The sequence below is a fragment of the Citrus sinensis genome, chromosome 9, assembly GCF_022201045.2.
Source record: "Citrus sinensis cultivar Valencia sweet orange chromosome 9, DVS_A1.0, whole genome shotgun sequence".
Taxonomy (NCBI): domain Eukaryota; kingdom Viridiplantae; phylum Streptophyta; class Magnoliopsida; order Sapindales; family Rutaceae; genus Citrus; species Citrus sinensis.
Window position 1 is genome coordinate 28,424,441 of NC_068564.1, and position 24,188 is coordinate 28,448,628.

The 24,188-nt window shown below is 33.5% G+C and overlaps 5 protein-coding genes and 1 non-coding gene across 13 annotated transcripts; 2 read left to right on the forward strand and 4 right to left on the reverse strand.

Moving 5' to 3' along the window:
* Positions 1 to 228: 228 nt before the first annotated feature.
* Positions 229 to 4,061, reverse strand: LOC102613553 (mitochondrial import inner membrane translocase subunit TIM50). The gene is made up of 11 exons (XM_052433493.1): positions 3,963 to 4,061; positions 3,591 to 3,929; positions 2,938 to 3,026; positions 2,815 to 2,851; positions 2,400 to 2,461; positions 2,184 to 2,297; positions 1,567 to 1,671; positions 1,387 to 1,485; positions 1,058 to 1,214; positions 843 to 945; positions 229 to 459 (listed from the first exon to the last, which is right to left on the reverse strand). The coding sequence occupies exons 2-11, from the start codon at positions 3,886 to 3,888 to the stop codon at positions 411 to 413; spliced, it is 1,113 nt and encodes a 370-aa protein (XP_052289453.1). The 5' UTR covers positions 3,889 to 3,929; positions 3,963 to 4,061; the 3' UTR covers positions 229 to 410.
* A 62-nt stretch (positions 4,062 to 4,123) lies between these two features.
* Positions 4,124 to 4,208, reverse strand: TRNAM-CAU (transfer RNA methionine (anticodon CAU)). Its single transcript is given in 2 exon segments — positions 4,124 to 4,159; positions 4,171 to 4,208. It is a non-coding gene; the product is annotated as a tRNA-Met (tRNA).
* A 1,787-nt stretch (positions 4,209 to 5,995) lies between these two features.
* On the forward strand, positions 5,996 to 6,610 carry LOC102612961 (uncharacterized). The gene has a single exon (XM_006474846.4). The coding sequence runs from the start codon at positions 6,166 to 6,168 to the stop codon at positions 6,475 to 6,477; it is 312 nt and encodes a 103-aa protein (XP_006474909.1). The 5' UTR covers positions 5,996 to 6,165; the 3' UTR covers positions 6,478 to 6,610.
* Positions 6,611 to 10,191: 3,581 nt separating this feature from the next.
* LOC107176515 (uncharacterized) lies at positions 10,192 to 11,262 on the forward strand. The gene has a single exon (XM_015529171.3). It carries the CDS (start codon positions 10,341 to 10,343, stop codon positions 11,133 to 11,135), a length of 795 nt encoding a protein of 264 aa, XP_015384657.1. The 5' UTR covers positions 10,192 to 10,340; the 3' UTR covers positions 11,136 to 11,262.
* Positions 11,263 to 16,257: 4,995 nt separating this feature from the next.
* Positions 16,258 to 17,660, reverse strand: LOC102620265 (uncharacterized). The gene is made up of 2 exons (XM_025097478.1): positions 17,618 to 17,660; positions 16,258 to 16,691 (listed from the first exon to the last, which is right to left on the reverse strand). The coding sequence occupies exons 1-2, from the start codon at positions 17,658 to 17,660 to the stop codon at positions 16,258 to 16,260; spliced, it is 477 nt and encodes a 158-aa protein (XP_024953246.1).
* LOC102612459 (meiotic recombination protein SPO11-1) lies at positions 16,297 to 21,480 on the reverse strand. 8 transcript variants are annotated; one of them, XM_052433049.1, is made up of 19 exons: positions 21,363 to 21,480; positions 21,140 to 21,239; positions 20,577 to 20,650; positions 20,360 to 20,461; positions 19,928 to 20,005; positions 19,582 to 19,651; positions 19,415 to 19,484; positions 19,303 to 19,339; positions 18,979 to 19,026; positions 18,809 to 18,867; positions 18,706 to 18,737; positions 18,466 to 18,571; positions 18,185 to 18,305; positions 18,026 to 18,089; positions 17,841 to 17,950; positions 17,618 to 17,763; positions 16,869 to 16,944; positions 16,641 to 16,691; positions 16,300 to 16,423 (listed from the first exon to the last, which is right to left on the reverse strand). In XM_052433049.1, the coding sequence occupies exons 1-16, from the start codon at positions 21,448 to 21,450 to the stop codon at positions 17,741 to 17,743; spliced, it is 1,182 nt and encodes a 393-aa protein (XP_052289009.1). In that variant the 5' UTR covers positions 21,451 to 21,480; the 3' UTR covers positions 16,300 to 16,423; positions 16,641 to 16,691; positions 16,869 to 16,944; positions 17,618 to 17,740. The 8 variants fall into 8 exon arrangements, with proteins under 8 accessions (XP_052289012.1, XP_052289014.1, XP_052289013.1 ...); XM_052433051.1 differs by having other exon boundaries at positions 16,301 to 16,423; positions 19,635 to 19,651; positions 19,935 to 20,005; XM_052433050.1 differs by having other exon boundaries at positions 16,303 to 16,423; positions 19,635 to 19,651; positions 19,932 to 20,005.
* Between the last annotated feature and the right edge of the window lie 2,708 nt (positions 21,481 to 24,188).

Sequence of the window (24,188 nt, forward strand, 5' to 3'; positions counted from 1 at the left end):
ATTACAGCCGAACCCAATCACATGCATTGCCTGTCATCAAATTTTAGAAACCAAGGTCTGCCAAAATGGGGATGTACAGGAAGTTCTTGGTACTTAAAAAAACAACGGTGATCAACCCAAAATTCTGACTTACTCGAGGAAAAAGATGATGAAAAGGGTAGTACACGACATGAGCCGAAAGAATTACAGATTTTGATAAGGGTTTTAAATGAATGTGTGAAAAATGAATTCGTGAAAAATGAATTCCATTAATCCATATAGTTCAGTTTTGCAGAAGATGGCATTGGCTTGCAAGTACAAAAGGCCTCGACGAATTCCACAACAATGTCTTTCACGACAATCTGTTTCTCCTTCCAAAAAAAAACTATTTCAATCCCACAACTATCTGCTCCGCTTTTTCACATGCGTGCTCAACGTCTCCAGAAGCTTTTATTATGCTGCCTTTGCTCTTGCATTCGCCTGCATCATTGTTGAAGCAAATTAAAATTTCATACCTATAAACTTATTTTACTGGACTTAAAAGTCGTTTGTCTAAGTACGGTTGAACTGACAACTTTATCCCCAATATTGAGAGAGAGAGAGAGAGAGAGACCAAAAAATAAAACATCATTAGACAGTATCCAACCCCAAAATTTTAGATCCATGTCGACAATTGCTAACAAAAGATACTCATGTGTTTGGTCCGGTATTTTAGAACTGTTGGGGTAACTTTGACAACTTATTGAAAAGCAAGGGTTTCAAAATGTCATTATTCCCATTTGAAATAAATACATATGGGAAGAATTGATCTTCATACCCTCTAGTGCGATTCAATCACCCACAAAATCAGGTACACACTTTACCTTTGATAGTCTTTAGAGCGCTCAAGGAACTCTTTTGCAATATCTTTTTTTTCATATGATGCTAGTACCGCTCTGATATCAGCTGGACTATTGCGGGCAACGTCTGCAAACCAGGAATAACAAATGTACCAGCAGTTTTGACAATAGAAACAACCTGATAAAACATAACTATTGTTGAAATATTCTGAGCTACTTGATGAGCACAAGATACTTACATTCAAGGAATGGAATAAGATCCAGCAGTGCTGTATCATCAGGCTCAAGCTTATACGGCTTTATCGGAACACAGTTTTCCGGCTGAAGACTCGACTCAAATGCATGGCCACTCACATATAAAATTTTAGCGGGGTCTCTATTCAACTTAGAAAGATCCTGCCAACCAGAACATGTTAACAGCATTGTCCATTACACAGAAGTAGTAGGTCTAAACATGGCATTTAGAACAATTGCACCAAAAGAAATTGGTGTTTGAAAGAACCCACACAAAAGCAGAAGTTGTATATCAGAAGGTGAAATGATATGACGGAAGTAATGGATTGCATACCCTATAATGCTTGCCATCCTGATACTTGGTAGCGCCCCTTGATAGCCTGTACCGTATACAATGGTTCGTATCCAACCGCTCACAAACAGGATCAACATACTGCACAAGGAAAAGAGTTAATGAGATACATAAAACAAATCATTTACAGGGAGCAACCATAAAGGTTAAAAATCAAATTACCATATTAAGCTGGTCAGAGTAAACAACAATTTCGTAGAACTTTGCCATATGCTCCAAGAAAGCATCAACTCCAGGTCGTTTGAATGTACGCCAGCCTCTATCACGCTATAAACACCAAAAAAGAAAACATGACAACCACAAAGCACTTACAAATCCTTCATGCACAGCAAGCATAAATAAATGAGAGTCTATTTATGCAACATGGCCAGAGAGAGGCCAGCATACAACTTGAACTTTCAATTGACGAGTGAACCAATCAAGAAGATTTAGAACTAGTTTAGTTCAATTGCAGTTTTTTTTTTTGGTTGAGGGGGGGGGGGGGGGGGGGGGGGGGGGGGGGGGGGAAACTGACATCAGGTTACTGAACTAACCTATAAAGAATTTTGAAAACCTATATATAATTTAACTATCAATGTGGAAGGCGCAAGCCAGTGCATCTACCATATGTTATGCATAAATGTATATCATGTTGGATTTGTTATCAATCCAAAAAGAGTATGAAATAACTCATAAAAAATCATGCCAAATAATATTATGCATTCTAGAATCTAGAGCCTCCAACATGAAAGCTTAAAAAGAGTGAAAAACAAAGCAATTTTTTCAAATGTAATACTTACCTTCCAATCAGAGTAAAGCAATGTTTCGTTCAGATCTAGAACAAGTGTGAAAACATGTTGCTCTGCAGGATGCAAATCTGGAAGAAGCTTATCAGAGGTTGGTTCAGTAAACCCCTATGACAAATCAAGAACTTTCAATCAAAATAATGACCATAAAACCAAAACAGAGGGAAATACAGACAAATAAGATGATAACAGAGAAAACATAACACTCACTCTAACTTGTTCTTCAATAAGCCTCCTTAGATCCAAGTAAATTTCAACTGCTTTGGCAGGAACTGAAATATCAAAGACAAACATCTATAAGAATCTTTTTGAAAATTTCAGTGGGGATGAGAATCCTCGCCCACTAAACACCAGCCCTTTGGTAAACATCAATAAGGAAAGATAGATGGTCTCTGATATCTAAAATATAAGAGCATTTGCAAACATTACAATTAATAAGGTATGTAGCAATAGCAGACACCATTAACAAGCCCATGTCAGCCCAACAAAAACAGAAGGCAAAACTTTCCTTGAAAATAATAGTTGCATCCAACAATACCAAAATCACTACAACTACAGACCAAAGCTTAGATTAAAAAGCGCATGTTTATAAGCTTTTGTTGAAAATATAGTCCAGGAAACCTACCTGTCATTGCAGCTGAGTAAAGCAAACCCTGATATTTCTGCACAAACGTATTAACATTAGAGTGTTATTCCCTGACATCTCACTTTCAAAATGTGAACAAGCAAAGCTTCCAATCGCACTTACCTCAGAAGCAGATGTGTCATCCCCAGCAGTATAATTCACTGATTCTCTTAGTGACCTTGTCTTCTCCTCTATCTCATCAGTGCTGTATGCTGCAGATAAACATAGAAAATAAAAATTATTACCTTTCCCCGTATTGAATAAGAAATTAAAAACAGTAAAACTTCAAGAAGCGCAATAACCATGTCACCCTTAGATGAGTTACATGTAAGACGCTAGCCATTTAGCATCGAAAAAATAGCAATAGCACTTTCAGAAATGCTAAATTATCAGTAATAGTCCACAACTCAGAAATAGTAATAAAAATTGAATCTATTCAGTTATCAAGATTAACATTTTTGCTTTAATCGATGCAAATTTGTGATATAAGTCCGCTAAATGAAAATTCAAATACTCAATGTAGTTTCCTGGCGTCAATGAACATACATGAAAGTAAAACAAAAATTGATTTTCGAATCACCAAAATTGCAACCATAAAGAACACCAACAAATAAAACATCCCAAAATGAAGTCCTTTCGAAGAAAACCAAATCAAGGCAAAATCTTGTCACCAAGAACATTAAAAACGCAAAATAATATAACAGCCCGCATATCAAGAAAAACATTGTAAGCCCAGATTCCAAAAATAAAATAAAAAGGAAAAAAAAGAACTTCACCATAAGTAAGATAACCAGCGCCAGCAGTAACGCCGGTCAGGGTGGCAACAATTCCATACGTGAGAAACCTCCACGACGACTTCCGCACTTCATTTGGCGCGGCCGCCTCCCCCGCTGCCTCAACCTCCGGCGGCGCCGAGATGTCGCCGACGATCGATTGAGAAGCAATGATCGGCTCCTTCTTCGGAGCACCAGAAACGGTGTCGGAGCTAAAACCTCTTCTGTATTTACTGCAATTACGATTACTTATTTTCGATAAAATTTGAAATATTCGAGGCCGGACAACATTTGAAGACATTTTCTTTTACATTCGGGAAGGAAAAAATATTTGGCTTTTTTTTTTGGGGGTTTCTTTATTTTATGGGGTTTTTATTTTATGGGGTTTTAGAGGTGTTGGGGGGGCCGTCGTAGGGTTTTGAGTTGGCTGTTAAGTACTAATTACGATCGATCGAGAAAGATTGGAGGTGTTTGGGAGTCGGTTTAACGAGACCTTCTTACATAAAAATAAAATAAATTTTTAAAAAAGAATGGAATGGGGTGAGAGAGGCTCGAACTCTCGACCTCAGGATCACTCAGAAGCTATGAGACCTACGCGCTAGCCAACTGCGCCACCACCCCGGTTGTGTTGATTTTTACTTATATTAATTGATATTTCGCTTCTAGTTAACCTAATCACATTCAACGCTTTTTGCAAAGGTCCACTACTAGTTCTAGAGAATAAGATCCGTGCTGCCCCAAACGGCTCCTAAATGGTAAAATGGGCTTAGACTTGGATTGAAAACAATTTGCTTTGCTTGTACCAGCTTTCAGTATGTATTTTTACCCTTGATCTTCTTGCATTTTGAAATAAAAACGTTGAAATGATTTTTCCACTAGCTTTAAAAAAATAAAAATAAAAATTGATCTTTCATATCAGCAATCCTAGCTTTTCCAGGTGAAATTGCCCAAATTTTAGCATGCTTGGGTAAAATTAGAACAGTTTTATTTGGGCAAACTAAATCTTTGAAGGAAGAGGAGAGAATAGCACATGTTGAAAAGATAATGATGTAAGTTGATTCGACCACAGAAAGTCTTTTTTTTAATACTTATTACACATCAAATTACTGTATTACACGTATATTTATAACTGTTATTAGAGCATACATTACACTGATATTTACCATCATATATATAACTTGAGATTTACATTATTATATTAATTTTATGAAGTACATGCTTAGACATATAACATTCACAGACGAGAGATGTTTCTGCTCCACTCACATTTCGCAAGGAATAAAAACTTACAAATTAACTCCATACAATTTTTTGTTTAATTGAGGGAGATTGAGCCTATGGAGAGTCGAACCACTTTTTCAGGTGAAATAATCCTTAATTTTGAGAGTAGTGGTTCACCACTGGGCTAAAGCTCAAGTGGCCACAAAAAGTCTATTAAAGTGATACAAGAAGCAATCTTGCAATTGAATCTCATTAAGAATCGGATTGATTATATAAATCACGTTATTGTTTTCTATTATAAGATTAAAAAACGTTTGCTTATAATTATGTCAATTTTTTTTAACTTTGAACAAATTCACGTGAAAATTAATTATAAATTTTAAAATTAATTTCATAACCATGGTTTTAAATATTCAACCTGTTAATATTTTTTTTATACTTATTATGTTTATTGCATCAAGTTTAATATGAATGTAATATATATTACTTTTTTATTTTATTTGATTTCTTTTTTCACTTTGTATAATTGTACATGTTTTAAAAAGAAAAAAAAACATATCTAAACATCATTAAATATACTCCAAAAAAATAAAAAGTAATTTAAACTTATGTTTATTTTAGTCATTATATAATAGAATAATACATTTGTAATAAATTTTACCAAACGCATATGCAATACTTTTTCAAACTCACAGCAACTGCAACAACATAGTTTACCAAACATCAAATTTTTTTTTAATCAGCTGCTTATTGCATCCACACAGTGAAAGCAGCTTATTTAATCAGCAATCGCAATCCTAAACTGACCCATAGATAGTTCAATGGTACATCACACGTCACTCACGTGAATTGTGATGAGAAATTGTTTTGAATACAGTAATATCTTCATCCTGTTTCTCCAATCTTTTTCATACGAAATTAATGAACATATGAAGACATTTTTGCAGACATTTATTTTGGTCCTTGTTTGCGTCGCTTTAAACAACATTAAATGATTCATTTCCTTAGAATGAGCACCACCAACTTAAATTTAACAACCGCAGTGGGAAATCACTAGAAAAATGTTTGAAAAATACACATTCATTTATTTAAGCGCTTTCAATCTAAGCTAGCTTTAATTAGCTGGTGACTTCAAAAGATCAAAGCGACTGACAACTACTAGAATATGGTAGCTGCCCCATGAATTTTCTGGAAACCAAAGATATTTTGACAACAACTTCATTTAGAAATCATGTAGCTTTCTAGATATAAATTCATCACCTAGCTAACGAACTATCTTCCTATATATATGCACACACACACACACACAAGGGCAGATTTTTCTTTGCTTTGAGTTCTTGAGTCTTGTTGGCTCCGGATGATGGCTTTCAAATGGGTTCTTTCATTCACTCATGTTCTTGGCCACACCGAAAATCTCAAAGTTCTCAACAAGGACACCGAGCTGAAAGCAGCTAATAAATCCCGGGTGAAAATGATGAAGCAAGAGGAGTATCCAAATGGATTTGAAATGCCACTTCATTATCCGAGGTACAAGAAGTCAGATTATGAGAAGATGGAAGAATGGAAGCTGGACTTGCTTTTGAAACAATACGGCCTCAGTTTCCAGGGAACCCTTGATGAGAAAAGGGCTTTCGCTATGGGAGCTTTCTTGTGGCCTGATCAATTTTGATTTTAATTTGGCAGCCCTTATCTCTACTTGCATTATTTCATGTAGATTCATATGATTTAAGTCTTTCTATTGATCGTATTTCACCTCATATCTGCTGCATGCCTTGCAAGTAACAAAAAATAGTTAATATTATTCTTTTTTCGTTTTTTTTTTGTCAATTTAGAGTATAAAATGAATTCATTATCTTCTTCATATTATTATCATTACTTTGGTAATTTTGACTTTTTGCTTGCCAATTAACTAATGAGTGATTTACTAATTTGTATTAAGTTGGAATAGAGGGACAAAAAATAAAATAAAATAAAATAAATCTTTAGCCTTAAACAATTCATTACAATTGTTTATTACACGTAGCTTATATATTCAGACCATAGATGACATGTTTACTATTTCGTACTTTACAGTAAAAATAGTACGACACTGTTTATAAATTCATTGACAAACTTATATTTACATGTTGTTTATAGTTTCAGCACATGGATGGCATGTTGTAAGCTTTTGGAAGCCATAGATCTTGTAAATTCAGGTTGGGCTATGTAAGCCATGAATTTGAGTAGTCCAAACAAATTATCGTTTCTACCAAGTAAATTGAATGCAAACTCCAAATTTTGAAGACGAATTTGGGATTTTTTGTGGGTATTTTCAAGGCTCTCTTTCTGTTCTTAAAAGAATGGTGTTATGGTGAGGATGGACTTGTGGTAGTGGTTATGGTGATGTTAAAGAGAGAGAGAGAGAGAGAGAGAGGTGTGTGCAGATGAGAGAGAAAATGATATTTTTATTAAGTGTAATTTTAGAAATTAATAGAGTTAATATAGAAGTAGAGGCTATATATATATATATCACTACTTAAAAGCTATTTTACTTTACTCTAGCTAGGAATAAGAGACAAAGTTAATTTTAGGCAGAGTCCAAAAGATCATTAAAAACTTTGATAAGTGTTTTTGATCTTTTAATAGCCAAACCAAACATACACATAATTTGTAAGTTACAGCCTTTGCAAAATGTGTAATTGAATGTGAACAAAAGAGAAAAGACTGTATCTTACAGATTATGCAAGATAGCATGACCCTCGAGTTATCATTGAAAATATTTGATACTTCCAAATAATTAATTATATTTGTTTTTTGCTCCACAATGCTGTTAAGAATTCCAGATTATATGTTCTGCTATTTGCTTCATTATATTCTGCTGTGGTAGTGTAGTGAATTGGGTGCTTTAGAAAACAATGAACAACCCAATACACTGCGCAAGATCACAAATCAGACCAACAAGATGCTAAGATCCTAAACAATGAAGTTTTAAGTATTAACAGAACCTTTAAAAAAAATAGTTGTAATCAGAAGACACCAAGAACCAGAATTAAAAGCTAATCTGTCTCAGAAACAAGAAAGAGTTTTACGTGGTTCAAATGTGCAGAGGAGCACAATCTACATCCACGGGAGAAGCCAACAGAACAAGCTTTATTGATGATTCAAGCAATCTTTACAGTGTAATACAAGAGCTAACTACTAGGATCAAGACTAAGCTTTCTCTCTATCTTAACTCTCTCTATCATGCTCTCAGATCATTGTTGAAGCTGCCCCATTAACCAGCTTATATAACAGCTGATATCAATTCCAGAATGCACAGATTCTTGCCACCTGTACTAACAGCTTTGTAACTAACTTGATTCTCCTCTTCACGTGCACTCCACATGTTCCACTTAAGCCTTTGTTCAAAACGTCATAAGTCCCTGCCGTTTCAGACTTAAGTAACCCACATGCCAAGCTCATGATACCTGAGCTCATTAGACACAACTAAAACGCTGCCGTTTAACATGCTCAAGTTTTGGATTCACCATTTTAGTCTACACAATTAACTGATAATTTTTTTTTAGACAAAAATTTATTGATTGATTTTCACTATAAAAAAAAAAAATATTCTCTTTTATGGATAAATGAATAAAGCAAATTTATTAAAATTGTAAGGCAAAAGAACATACTTTTAACATTCAGTAAGGTTCCTTCTTCTATGCCGAACAAGATCAAAAGGTGGGGTTCATAGACAGAATCATTCAAATTAGAAAGTAAAAGTAAAAATAAAGTAGAGGGTCAAAATCATAATAAAAGAAATTTTCAGAGGGTAGACACGTAGCCTTCGCTTCGCATCAACGAAAAATTGAGAATTATTCCAGGTGATTAATAAGAAAATGTACACATTTTTTACGCAAAAATATATTTACTTGTATCTTATTTTCAAATTTGTGGTATAATTAAGGGCTAACAATTATATACAGAATAATTGAGAGATACTTTAGACATGTGCGTGGTGAAGAGAATAGTTCTCGTGTCGGCTTTTGCTTGTAAGAATATTTATAATGTCTGAGAATACTTTTTTTTTTTTTTTGGCCCAATTTTATTCGATTTTTGCTTGTCTGTATACATGGATTAGCTTTTAAGGAAAGAATCTTGAGACAGTCTATTCATAGTAGAATTAGAGCACTTCAATTGGGTGGAGCAAAATGCTTCAACTAAGGAATGTTTTGGAGAAAATTAACAATGAAGTTGAAACTCAATATATCCATGATCAAAATCTAGAAGTTTGGGGAGATTCTTTTTCACAAAAGAAGATTGTGATGTGCCAAAAAAAGAGATGGGAAATATAGAATTTGGATTTCTCCAAGAAATTAATTAAAAGATAGATTCATCTTTACAAAAAGTTTGAAATAATTAAAGCAGGTGCACTAAAGAATATTGCTACAAGGCTTTCTTAGAATCTTTTCTTACAATCTTCGAAGATTAAATCTAATATTAACAAGACAATGAAAGCAAAACCCTTCTCGTTTAACTATTGATTGAATATTTCTTATCTTTCAATTTTGCTCATATCTAAGACAATGAATTGCTTAAATTTTCTTATTAAAAATAAACCCCCACCTAAGCATTTTTGTTGTTCCTCAATAATTACTATAATTACCTAATACTTGAAACTACTTGAAGAGAAAACATGAGTAATTTAGATCAAGGCATCAAATACACGAGCTTAAAAGTCAAGTACCAATGCACCAAATCCAAATTTCCACAGTTACCATTCCTTTTTTCTTTAGATTCCAACTGAAACCCCCAAAAGTAGAAGGAATCATCCATTACCCAAAAAATGAAACAGAAAAAAAAGAAGGCTACAGAGTCTTGTACATTTGGAACATCCACAAAATCATTGGGGATTTTTGTACTAATCCAAATACCAAGACGTATATGAGATGACTCTTGAAAATGCTCTCTCTTTTAATCTTATAGCTAGGGTTTTGGTTCCAGGATGATAATTAAATACCACCCTCTCAATCATGTAAGCCAAAAACTATTGGTCAAGCACTCATCAAATTGGTAAATAAGAAGATAACTCTTACCTAATTTTAATGGGTTTTGGACACCTAGACTCGATTTGTCCCACAAGTCTCAAGGGTAGGTGGGGTTACTTGAAATTCCATTAAAAGATAATATTTAAGGTATGTACATCTCCTACGGACACATGTTGAGGAGGAGACTTTCAGAACGGACAAGATAAGTTGGAAGTTATCTTAAAAAAATATTAACCACTTAAAATGTGTGCTCCGGAGACACAAATTAGAAGGAATCAGTTTGTGAATTTTTTATCGCATGCAAAAAGTAGTGAGGGTATTTTTGTAAACTTGATCCAAACTCTCTATCAAATTTCCCTATATAAGCACCTTCGTGGTTTCTTCATTCACACACTCGAACCAACCAAACCAGCTTATTAATTCATAAAACAATTCAACTGCTTTCCCACATTTCCCCTCGTTCATCCAAAGAGCCAAAAATATTCAAAGAGCCCAAAATAGAAAGATAGAAAGAAAGAAAGAAACCATGGATACTCAAAATCAAGGGGAGCAATATTACCAAAAACAAGAGAGCTTGAGTCAGTTCATAAACTCCCAGTTTCTGAGGAAAGCTGTTACCAAATTAATAGTATCAGTTTCAGTATTTTCCCTTTTCTTTTCTCACACAACCTTGATCTCTTTTCTCCATTATTTCAACTTCTACTTCTCAACTTTACCCTTGAAATTGTTCAGCCACACTTTGGACAAAAACTGCACATTCCTTCTTTGTAATGGCCTCTTAGTTTTTTTGGCAAAGTACTCTGGCTTATTATCTGTATCATCATCGCCATCACCATCAAATAATAACAAGTATAATCTTACGGTTGATCATCATGAGTCTTTCAAGAACTACGAAGATGATCCGCAGCCCCAAATGACCATCATCGAAACAACGACAGATGAAGTTCCAATGACGTTGGAACAAGAAGCTGAGCTGGAAATTACTCAAACGCAGCAAAAACAAAATGCGGAGGAGCAAGAAAGTGAAAACACAGAAAGTGAAGCGGCGATAACAAAGACAGAAACAGAGGAAACACGTGAAGAGCAAGAAAAAGAAGAAACAGAAGAAGAAAGTGCTGTTCTTGAAGAAGATGAAGAAGAAGAAGCAGAAGCAGAGAGCAGCTTTTTTATTGATGAAGTTGAAGAAGGAGAAGAAGAAGAAGAAGAAGAAGGAAATGGGAAGTTGACTGATGAGGAATTGAACAAAAAATTTGAAGATTTTATTAGAAAGATGAAAGAAGAATTAAGGATTGAGGCTAGACAGCAATTAATCATGGTTTAAGGAATACACATATCATTTTCTAATTAATATTGATATATATATAAATATATAATTAAGCAATTAGTGAATCATTAACGCCTTTTCAGCTGTACATAGAGATTCTACTACTTTTTTTTATTATTATTCTTGCTTTATTCTCTCTTTCTTTTTAGCCTTTTGTTTTTATGTCTAATAATATATGTTTGTTTATGGTTTATCTCCTTTCTAATTTTATATTATGTTGCCATCTTTGGTACTTAAATTAGATTCCAATGCTCATAGTCGAAACAGCCAAAATGATCATTAATTAATTCAATTAACTGCATGAATATATGCAGACATGCTGATAGCTATATCACTAATCAAACCAAAAGGCACTTCCCATGTTCAACCTTTGCTTATTAAATTATGATCAAAGTAATTTTATCAAATAGGGTTCATAATATTTTCTTTCCTGGGAGGAGTTCAAAAGGAATCAGAATGGCTAGCAGTAATTAATTAATTTTCCTAGATAAAATTTTGCGTTAAGCTACTGTAAAAATTTTTTATAAAAAAAATTAGAGAATACAAAGTGAGCTGGCCGAACCCAGACCATGATTTCGACACCCAAAATCTACTGATTAGAGGTCAACCAATGAAATGTCTCATACTGATCCCACAATAATAATGAGAAATAGTGTACCATATAACATAATAATGCCATGTGTATAGTCTTTGGTTCCCTTCGTTTATTTTAATGAGTTGCCGGTTAATTTTTCTGATTGCTTTCGTATTAAGTGGCAGGAGCGCCAAGGCCCTTCTATCATTCAAGAAAATTTAAGTAATTACTTGTTATCTTCGTATTGGACACAAATGTTCATCCGAAAATGATAGTCAATTTAATTAATTAATCAATCAAAAATTTTTGCGGTGGATAAATGCAGAGGTTATTAGGATGTCAATGCGGTGGGTTTGGGGTGGAGAAGCCTATCCACTCTCCATCCTATTAAAAACTTTTACTTTCCTTCTCTACCTTATTCTCTAAAAAAATTATTGGGGCCATGTGAAAAATAATTTTTTCATCTCCACATTATTTTTTATTTTCCTATTTTATAATAGATATAGATACACAATTTTAGTAAATTAAAAATTAAAGACTTAAAATAAAAGTATCACCATACTATAAAAATATTTAAATTATTTTTAAAAAAAACTCTAAAAGCTTAAAACAATATCTTAAAATGATATCAAAACTAAAAAATATTTGAAGAGAACAACACCATAAAAAAGAAAAAAATATAACAATATTTTAGAGTTGAAAAAGAATTATATTATAAGGTTTTCTTTTAGTTATATCATGTTTATATTACATAAAAATAAAAAGAAAATTTATTAATTGACATTATATTTGATAAAATAAAAATTATTAAATAAGAATAAAAAAATATTTATATATAATGGGAGTGGGGGGATGGAGTACAAAACTAAATCTCACCCTGTTAAGAATTCAGGGATTATTTTTTCCCAATTTTCTAAAAATTATTCAAATTTTTCTCCATTTAGTGTGGGGCTCCATAAGATCCTTGGAGATTATTTAATCAAATACGAAATTAATGGGGGGCTTTGCTCATGTCATATTTAGATATTAAGCAATATCATTAACAAGCCTCCACTTTACAATTTTTTTAGGATTATCATTTTCAGTGCTTCGTAAAGATTTTCCCCTTGACTTGGGAATTTTGTTTTGGATGAGCGACAAATTAAAATGAAGTGGAGGCAAAACTTATCAAATAAGTCTAATGATTAAAATTCAGAACACAAATGATGAAAAGTAATGACTCAGGGGATTTGGTCGGCTATGCTTGTTGTCTAAACCACGGCAATTTTAAGGTTTCAAATAATTGTGTTAGGTCAAGCTTAAGTTGGTGATTGTCATAGTGATGATCATCTTTAGTAAATTCAATGATGCATTCATAATGTCATAAAACTCAATTACTGTAGATACACGAGTCATGTTCTCTTGTACGGGTGTACAAATCAATGTGAAACCAACTGTATTTTGATATATATATTATATAATTTTTTATATATCATGAGGCTCGAAGACCATGTGGGGAAAAAAAAAAAAAAGATAAGGTCTAAAATTTTATTTAAATTAAACTGACCAAACATAATCAATTTAAATTTAACTCAAATTAGTTCAGTTCAGCTCATTCAATTTTCTTTATGTTTTTCATTGTTTCCAAAAACCGAAGAAAACTAGAAATTTAACCTGTTGGTTTCATCATTTTAAAATTGAATCTACACCGATTAAAAAAAAAAATTAAATTCTTGAATCGAAAAACTGAACCAAACCGAATGCCTACATTCAATTCACTAAATTGCATAACTTTGTCAAAGAAATTGAACATATGAGATTAGTGATAGGGTAAAATTTACAAAACTTAATAAGTGATGTTATGCTTATGAAATGACTAACATGTCAAATATGTGGATCTATTTTGATAAAATATTTTAATTGACTAACATGTGAAATATGTAGATCTATTCTAATCAAATATTTTAAGTTACGTTATAATAGAATTATTTGAATCCAACAGTCTGTCTTCAAAGGTAAACTAATTAATTGGTGCCTCTTACGACATCAAAATCCTAATTACTCCTAGTCATCATCTACAACCAATCATATTAAATTTCATCTCACTTTCAAGACATCATTACTTAAAACTGTTTAAGAATGTGATTCACGGCCATATTTAAGAGATAGATATCATTGAACAGAAAATACAAACAAGAGATATATATATGTGTATTTATGTATGTACGTGACCCCTAATGAGGCTTTACACGTGCAGCTAGTCCTTTGAATTTGAACGCCACTCAGCTACCGGTACTTGTATAGCCACTTATTGTGGGGAACAAACCAAATTAGGATGTGACGCTGTTTCTTTTCTTCTCCCAAAATTTGCAAATAAATTTCTGCTAAGAACAAGCCCTTTTATTTTTATTTTTATTTTCAATGAGATATTATAAGAAACAGATAAAAAGGAAAATATGCTTATGATTTGCTGGGGAAGCATATTTAAAAGCTTTGACAGTGCCACAAGTACTTTCAAAATGGACCAACTGATAGTCTCATACTTAAGTCATATTAATCTGTTCACTCAAGAAAAACACTATAAGTTTAATGGTCCGGCTCGCTAATAATGTGGTTACAGAAAAAAAATGACACTTAAAATATGCTCTTCTGGCCGAAAAAGATTGAAACTGCCATCTACTGATACAGGTGGCAGAATGATCCCACGAGCTCTTTACACTTATGTGGTCATAATCTGAAGAGCTTTCGTTTTCAACTTCTTCATCCTTGTATTTGGATTTACATCAGAGCATGTTGTTAGTCCAAGATTGGGTCCTCTTTCTTCAAAGTGAAATCAATTTCGCATTGAATGAAGCAGTATTGTCTGGTTCACTCAAATTTGGCACATCGATCAGCAGTGAGTATCCAGAAGCACCCAACACCCCCACTCTATGCGAAAGTAGGCATAGGTATAGCATTTTTAAAAAATGACCAAAAATTTTCCTATCTTCAAGCCTAAAAATATTTCAGGGTGCCAAAATCTGCAATCCCGGGGCCCCGGATCAGGCGTGCACGTATCAGATGAATGTGGGGCGGCTGTCAAATCAGTCATCTGAATTGATGAGTGATCAGGGAACTGAAACTATTTTGATTGAATGCAAAGTGAATAATGAGGGATACACATAAGAGTGCAATCAAAGACTTAAGGTTTGTCCAATTCCCGAAATAATGCAGTGTAATCAAAGACTTAAGGTTTGTCCAATTCCTGAAATAATGCAGTGTAACAATACAAATTCAATCAATTATGAGGTGTGGGGTATGTGAGAAAGGAATAGATTGGCCCAAGAGGGAAACCTAAACATATCATTTCGAGTGCCAATAATTTACCAAAAAATCTGTAAAAGAAACAAAAAAGGGCAATAACTTTTATGTATCCTGACCAGAATGATGCATATCATGCATTGATTTGGAGATACGAGTCCCAATAATTCTGAATAGAACCTCCCAACACCCGTCATTGAAGGAGCTGTTTTAACTGTTCCAAGGTCATGCAATTTTCACAGGATATGATCCACAAGTGAATATGGTGACGAGATATGCTCGCATTACTTCCCAGAACGTGTACCACAAAATGCAATCGGGCTACATCAATTCAAGACTTTCTGTTCAATTATTGACATCGACAAATCAATTAAGTCTAGTTTTCTCCTCAAAGCATGAATTAATGAAATTTGAACTGATCAAAGTACAAGAAATTGAGGGCAGCATAGCATGATGCCAAATTCATGATGTGATTTTGCATCTGCTTCGAAGCAAGATAGAAAAATTCATTCTGCATACAAGCGTTAATGCATATATCAAGGAACTGTGGCCTCATCAGTCCGGTCCCCTAAAATTTATCGTATTTGCTTGTAGATTTTTCGGTCAATAAGAATCCAAAAAACAGCAACGATCTGTTTCGTTCATTTTCATAGCAGATGAAAAAGGCCAAAGAAAAAGAAAAGAGGAAAAAAGAAGTATACGTGTTCCTATGATTGCCAAATGATCTCGATACTGTGTTGTGGGGCAAGCAACCGGCTGGTGATTATGACTGCACACAGATAAATCCAATTTTACAGATTCCTGAGCTGCAATATTAAGCTTCTTGATCTTGATAAAGTTATATGGGTCCCTTGTACTTGGTTTGCAAAGAGACAAAACCTTTTGCATTTCTTTGTTTTCATTAGCCGTATATAGATGATACATTGACCATATCCAAATCGGCCTAATCATGAAATGAACCTCGCCGCACCAAATAAAACAAGCCGATTTCTGGAAAATTTTATCGGCTTTATATTGAACCTCTGCCTCTTGGATAACATAATCAATCATTCGTTGGTGGAAAGCTCAACAAAGGACTCAATGCTTTGGACACTGTAATCACATGATTCAGATGATGTGCTGTGTGCCAATACCATTACATTTGAAACAAGGAAGAAAGGAACTTGGAACATGCAAAAAAAATCTATTAATTAAAATGCCACAATGATCCGCTAGTAAACCACCAATGAGGACAAAACCTGCCAAAATTTATCTAATTAAACATTTTCACATTATGGTACAACATTTAGACTTCTGACTTGGGGTTACGGCCTTCGCTTGTGGGGCTGCTGATGAAGTTTCACTAACTGCTGGTGGTGGTGGTCGTGGTGGCGGAGGTCGAGGTGGCAGAGGTGGTAATGGTGGCGGCGGCGGCGGTAAGAATGGTGGGTACCTTTCATAATATGAAAATTCAGGCCCCAGCATTGGATATGATGAGTAAGGCACAGGCACCCTAGGTGGAATATATCCATGATCTCCATAATAATAACAGTGATCATTTTCCACATAATTATTTTTCTCAACTTGACCATGAAATTCAAGACATGAGAACTCTGCATGTCTCCCATTCTTATCAAGAATCCTCAACATTGTATTTGGATTCACTTTACCTGAAATATTCACTGTTCCTTTTTCTGCATCTATCACAACTGAATATACTCCTGCAACCAAAAACTTTTAAACGTTTTAAAAAAAAAAGAAGCGTCATGCAGCACAAATTGAACTATATGTATTAATACAAGCTTAGGGCAATAGTATTTCATAGTTTAATTAGACTTTGATGAATGGATTAATATTTATTAAAATGAAATAATGGAAAATAAGAAATGGCGTGTTACCATGGAGATTCTGCAACACTTGCATAACCTTCCTTTTACATATATCACAATGGATGTTTACTTTCAGATTACAAGTCTGCATATATTTAACCAGCGAAAATGAGAATCAAAATTCAAAGTATAATGATAGCAAAACATCAAGTTATAGATGATACCATTTCTGCCATGGGCTCCATTGGAACAATTTCTGATTCTCTTAGGGAAAAATAATAAACTATGACGCTATGACCATGAGAATGTCAAACTGTTAACGGTGGTCTCAATGTTTGACTTAAGAGAAAATACAGAAGGGTGTTGCAAAGCCAAATAGAGCAACGAGATTAAAATACCAAATTAAGCATTAAAAAATGGACACAAATCTGTTCTAGAAATTATGTTTTCCATAAATAAATAATAGTAATCTTGATTCCTCAAAATTTTCATTCCTCTGTGAGCTGTCACTCTCACATTTATTCCTAAATCTCTCTACCCTTTTTAATTTCCCTTTGTTAAATGGAGATTAATTTCTTTGATCAGTGGCCAACGCAATTTTTTGGTTTCTGCAGTTGACTTGTTTTACTTTGAATCTTGAATTCATTTGACGTATTTAAAAGAATTAATAGATGATAGTATATAGTAAATATAGTTTTTTTATTATAATTTTTAAATAATAATTTTGATAAAAATAATAAATTTTTAGCTAGTGGAGAAAATATCTCCAAATATCTGAAACATGCAACTTCAAAATTGAACAACAAAAAAGTTCAGACCTTGAATGGTTACATCAACAGCCTTGGAAAATACAAGATACATTTCAATTCCAAAGACTCTACTGCCGCCACCCTAATCACGTGGAACAATAAGACGATGTCCTACAACTCCGAAGCAATATTTCAAACTGCTAGCCTCTCAAATTCTGCGAAAATTGTAATCATTTGTTAGTATAATCAAGTGTAGCCTCAAGCTATTAAATGCTTAGGAAATGGACTCCACCTTGAATCTTGGATGGTATGTACTTCTCTGACAAGAAGGAAAACGAGCAGGCGCAGAATGCCTCAATCTCGAATTTCACTCCTGATTGCAGCATCAACTCTAATTCGGACCTATCATGGGAAAGCGCGGCGGGTTAGTACTATGAAAATAACAGCTTTATATGATGCTTTGTGAAGGAATTCTACCTCCAGTGTGGAACTTCTCTTTGCAAGTAGCACCTATGTAACATGGCTTCAGTTTTTCTCGTATCTAACAAGAGTCCCGGTACAATTACACAAACTTGGGTAAGGGCAACAATTAAAAGAAACCCATCTCAAAAAGGCCTTAGTTCACATCTACCTCACCTTCCACTGTCAATTTAAGGCGACAATTCTTAGGAAGACCATATTTCTCGAAATCTGAGGGAAAAGCACCAAGCCAATGCATCTCTGGGATGCGCAAAAACTTTGCATCATAGGCCATTTGCTTCAAACAAAGTATAATAAGAGAGGAAACAATTTAAGGGTAGTGAATAACGAAAAGCCTTGGTGCCATCTTTTGCTAGTCTATTGTAGTAACCTTAAATAGCTACAGAGTATGAAGCTAGCAAGCAAAGAAGTTGCAAATTATAAAACAAAAACCCTACCATTGAACCAAACCGGTATGTGGTAAGGATGTCAAAGCCGTATGGATCACAATCTACCAGGCAAAAGGTGGGCAGACGTAACTTCTCGATGAGGAGTCGCAAAAACCTGAAAGCAGAGGATATGCTCATATTTACACAAATACAAGCAGATGATAGAGAAACCAAAGCATGAGAGTTGCCCAAATTTCCACACAAACATTATCCCTATTTCCTTTCAAATATACAAGGGGAGTTTCCTACCTTCTTGTGGAGATATCTGGATACCCTCTCCCCTAGAAGAAAACAAAGAAGAGATACTTAAGAATGACTTTAAGAAGAGAAGATGAACAATATATTTACTTACTGTGATGACAATGCAGCGGTTTCTGGTGCAGTATTGATCATTTGCTAAACGATGGAACACTGCATCCAGGATATACATAATAATGGTTTCATGAGAATAGCAATCCTGGAAATAAATTCCTCTTCCAAAATTATGAGAAACTTATGAACATTGAGAATAAGAGCCGTTACCTGATTCTTTCTCTACAACTAGTATGTAATTGGCGGTACTAACAATATCTACACAGAAGCAAGAATCAAGGACCACTTATCTCTTACAGCTTTAATAATGTAGATTATAAGCAACAATCGCAAGGGTGCTTATCAAACAACTTTTTCTATTAAAGCAGTTTACTACAAGTTAGTATTGATAATATTATTATAATTATTTATAAATATATGTATAAATATAGTTCAAGCCTCTGTAATTTCCTTTTTAGTTTTTTTTTTTCTTATTAAAGCGTAACACCAAAAACCAATGTTCATAAATGCAATGACAGTCGATAGTTTGGATGCCTTTGACTTTCTCAACGAATGTAGGAATTGGATGGGCCTGCAAATGAATCAGATAAACGATTATAAACTAGTCACTGATGCAAGCAAATGTATATATCATTCTTCCACTCACATCATTGGGACTGTTTATACAATCAAATTTAGCTCCAGATTCCAGGAATCTTAACCAGCCCATCACCATTCTACAGCACAGTGAAATGGAATGGTAAATATTCACATCCAATTTTCGCCCACTATAACTTGAATGAGAATCTAAGAAATAAGCAATTGAGCACATACGAAACATGATAGAACAACAAATTTTCCAGGTTTTTCAGGTAAGAAGAACTCACCCTTTCCCAGCAGATACCTGCACGAAGAAGACATGAAGTAAATTATAATACACAGCAGAAATTCTCTTTGCAAATAACCTGTAACTTTTATTTTACATGGGTAGAAACCAATATCCAAACATCGAATAAAAACTGATGATTAATTGAAATGGATTAAATGTGGTATTCTACTTGAAATACTAATCATCATCATCTAACAACATATCATGCTTCAGCGTTGTATTGTATGCTAGCCGCATCGCTCATAGATTAATTCACATAACGAGGCAAAATCAAAAGTTCAAGTGAAGTACCAACCACATTTATGTTGTGGCGACTGCACTGCAGAAGGATGCATATGTCATTAATTGCTTGGTCCACAATTGACTGTTCTGCATTCCAAAATAAAAGGAAAAAAGTAAGGTAGCAGAACCAATATTGTCCCAAAAGCCATGACATCTTGAAACAGACAATTGATATCCACCTACAAGCCAAAGCTTCACCGATGTCAATTAGCACTAACTCATTAGAACTCAGAATATTAGATTAAACCACACCAAAATGTGCCAGTAAAGTTAGCAGGTAAGAAGACAATTATGGATTTATGGTGCTAAGCAACTGTAAATGGTATTTTTTACAATGTCCTTAAGCCACGATACAGAATAACTGAGAATATGAATACCATGTGATTACAACTTACAGTAAAAACACAAGGGATGTTAAAGCTGCAATTCATCCAGATTCACCTGAATATAGAGATGGATGCATGTAATATATATCTCTCTTTGACATATGTATATTTTCTTGCAGAAGTTTTTGCACAATCAGTAGCACACTCAGCAAAATATCTGAAAACAAGGACCAACAAAATTTGAACCTCACAATAATCAGTCTGCAAAAAGCATGTAAATTACTTCATCAAACAAGCCCTTGACTCAATTAATCTAATGACACTTCACTCACCAATTCTACGTGCATGGCATTGCTTCTCAAGTGTGAGAATTTCCTGCCCCTGTGGAAAATCATAGCTGCAGGAGCTGCATAAACCAATAGTAGGGCATGAAAAACACATAAAATCACACAGAAACAACTATGCAAGTCTGGAAGTGATACACACATATATTTTACTTTGTCTTTGTTGTAGAAAGAAAATTGGAAATGCTTCCTACGAAAGCACTTTCAGATAAAAAGCACTTCAATTGTATTTTGCAAGATTTTTATTTTTATTTTTCTTTTTTCTTTTTAATTTTTTTGGGGTAAAAAAGCACTCATAGGTAACTTTTTTCTGAAAAATATATTCAAATACAGAACAAAATGTTAATTAATTAATTAATTAAATTTGTTGAAAGATAATCAAAATAGATTACCCAAAAGTGCTTTCTACTGAGCACTTGGCCACTTCCAAACACAACTAAATTAATTAACAACTATTTCAATTCACTCCAATTTTAACTGTAATTTAACATAAAACTTAAAAAATCATGAAATTAAGGTTATTAAACGAGCAGAAGAAGCAATGATCAAACCAGTGAGCGTCTAGATTCTTGCAGTAGTTTCTGAATTGATTGATTGAAATCGATAGTGATCGTCTCTCTGTTATGTCTTTCAAAATTGATTTACAGAACTCTGCAAGCGCAATTAAACACAAAACAGTATATAAAATTTCAGAAACGAAAGCTATTTGATTGAAATGTGAGTGCATTTGTTTATTCATTATCATTTTGTTATTATTGTTGCCACTAAAATTACCTTTTATTTTTCGAAGCAAATCGTGGCGTTCTAAGTGTGAACGCCGACGATTTCCCTCCATTTTCTTGCTTTGCTTCCACTTCAACATCTACAAAGAAGCAAACATGGTCAATCATTTTCAACCGGGATCGATTTATACCACTGACCAGAATCATTGGGCCGGGCTGATATGTCGTCCAAATGGTCAATCAAAATTATAAAACAGCTGGCCCAGCCCAATCTCTAATTATTTTTATTTCTTTTTCATTTCACAATATAATAAAAATTTTCAACCATTAAGTCATTAACTTATTAAGCTATTTTTAAAAAAAATTTGCTTAATACAAAAAGTCTGAATGATATCATTAAAGATATTATCTAAAATATCTCTATCTAAGTAATTAATTTTTATCCTTACGTAAATAAAATTTAATAATTTACATTATTACCCATCTATATATAACTTGTGATAATATATAATTGTAGACCATTAAAATTATGGATATTTTTCATATAAAACATCATGAACTACAATAAAATTGATTTAACATATCCTAATTTAGAATATTAAAGGGTTGTATTCAATTGAACATGATTTATATTATAATAATATATTATCTTATTTATGTTATTTAAGATGTTTATTATTTGTTTAACATTTATGGTTTGTAAGGGCACAAATGTAAAAATACTAGTTTTCAAAATTTTTAAGTTAAAAAACAAACAACTTACTATTTATTTTTAGCGATTCAAACAAAAAAAAAATCCAAATTTAGACATTAAGCTCTATTCAAATTTAAGACTAATTCAAGTTTATTCAAATTTCAGACAAAAAAAATAAATATCACCTTAGTCTATGAATTACTCTTAAAGAATCAATATTTTTATATTTAACAATGAAAAGCAAATAGCTTATATGATAGAACGAAAATATAAAGATTGATAAAAGGTATGGAAACAATTTTTTTTAAATTAAGAATATTTTTTAATTAATTCTTAATGATAAATAGGATTTAAGGCCCTTTTATATTAATCCTAACTAATGCAAATTTATCAAAATAGACAAATCTAAATTGTTATTACATACTAAAATTCCACTATTTGGAATAAGAAAAACAAAATAAATGGCAGTTAAAGATAAAAATCCTCAAAGTAAAAAGAAAATCAAAATCATAGAGTCAAGACAACCTAGTGCCAGTGGGTTAAATTCATTTATAACAAACTTCGAAATGATATATATTATTATAAGCCAAAAATGAATATTTATAGTTCAAGTTATTATTCTAGAAAAATACTCTATATATTCTACACAACCATCCTACATCATTATATGTTTTTCATCGTAAAACGTTTTGGATATTTTAGAAAAAAAAAAAAATCCTGACACATGTAAAATTTGAATTAGATTGGATTAGGTCAGCTTTTGAGGGCTTTTGGCAAGTGTATCATGCTGTAAATAATTTATAAGGGTATCTTTATCGATAACAACTATATATTTAGAAAAACTAACGAAACTAACTTCAAATTTAGATGTAGACTTTGAGACACGTAAATAGAAAATATAATTAAAAACTTAATTATATTAAAAGAGCAAAAGACTTGAATAGTATTTCAATCAATGGTATTAAAAAAAAAACAATTAAAAAGTAAAGAGCGAAATAAGACTTAAAAAAAGTAAAAATTATTTTTTATGTCAACCACATTAAATACAAATTACCAACGTTCATGATCAGTAACAGCTATCAAAATTTTTCATAATCAAAGATAATCACTTTCAGAAGCTTGAACTTCCTGATTGCACCGGGGGATCAAATTGCTTGAATTACCCTCGATTTTTCAGAGTAGTTGCAGCTACAAGCCAATTATTTTCTTTGGAAAAGCACTTGGAATTGGACTTATAAAGCTGCTTTCTTTGCTTGACCTGCAAGTCTCACAAGACAGACGGACAGTAAAGTTTCTTGCTTGATCTGGCTGGATTTGGTAGTTAGCTTTAGCAGTGGAGCTCTGAGCTTAATTAATGATGAGAATATTCTAATTTGATGTAATTAATTAGTTTTGTAATATTCGGTACAAATTGAACGATTATTTGCTGCAGGTCCGCCCGAATATTGCTCCATCTCTTTAATTTTGCTAATCTAATGGCCTGCAACAATGCAAACCGTGAGCCATTGCTTTCAGGATTAGTAGATGAGCCGTTGGACTTTACATTAGCAGAATTAAAAAAATAAAACAAATAACAAAGATGCTCCCAATGGAAGAAGAAGGAGCAGCCTTCGTCGCAGTGCAAGTGCCCCTGCAGCTCCATTACCATACTCAATTCCTGCTCCTGAATCCATTTTTGCTATAAGTCTCCCAAGTATTCGCAAGGCGGTTGTGTTCCTGACCATCTATCTTGGCATAGGCACCGCCTGCTTCTACGCCGCCAAGAGCCAAATCAAAGGAGTAAATGGGACCGTAGATTCTGTCCATTTCTTCGTGGTGACAATCACCACCATAGGTTACGGGAACCTTCTGCCTAATAGTGTCCTCTCAAAACTACTTGTGTGCGCTTTTGTTTTCACATGAATTGTTCTCTTCCTACTACTAATATTGACCAATGCAGTCGAGTAACTATTCAATAAGCATGAAATTTTGATGGTTAAAGCACTACACAGTACACGCGTATAAAATAGCTGATCTAAATGGTATCATAAATGAGATTGACACAAGCAAAGTGACATACAAATGCATCAGGATGTTGATCATTTTGTTGCTTCTCATGCTTGTCGGTACCGTCATCCCAAGTTACCGTTGGTAAAATGGACGTTGTTGATGCATTCTACTGCGTTTGTGCAACCATCACGACTT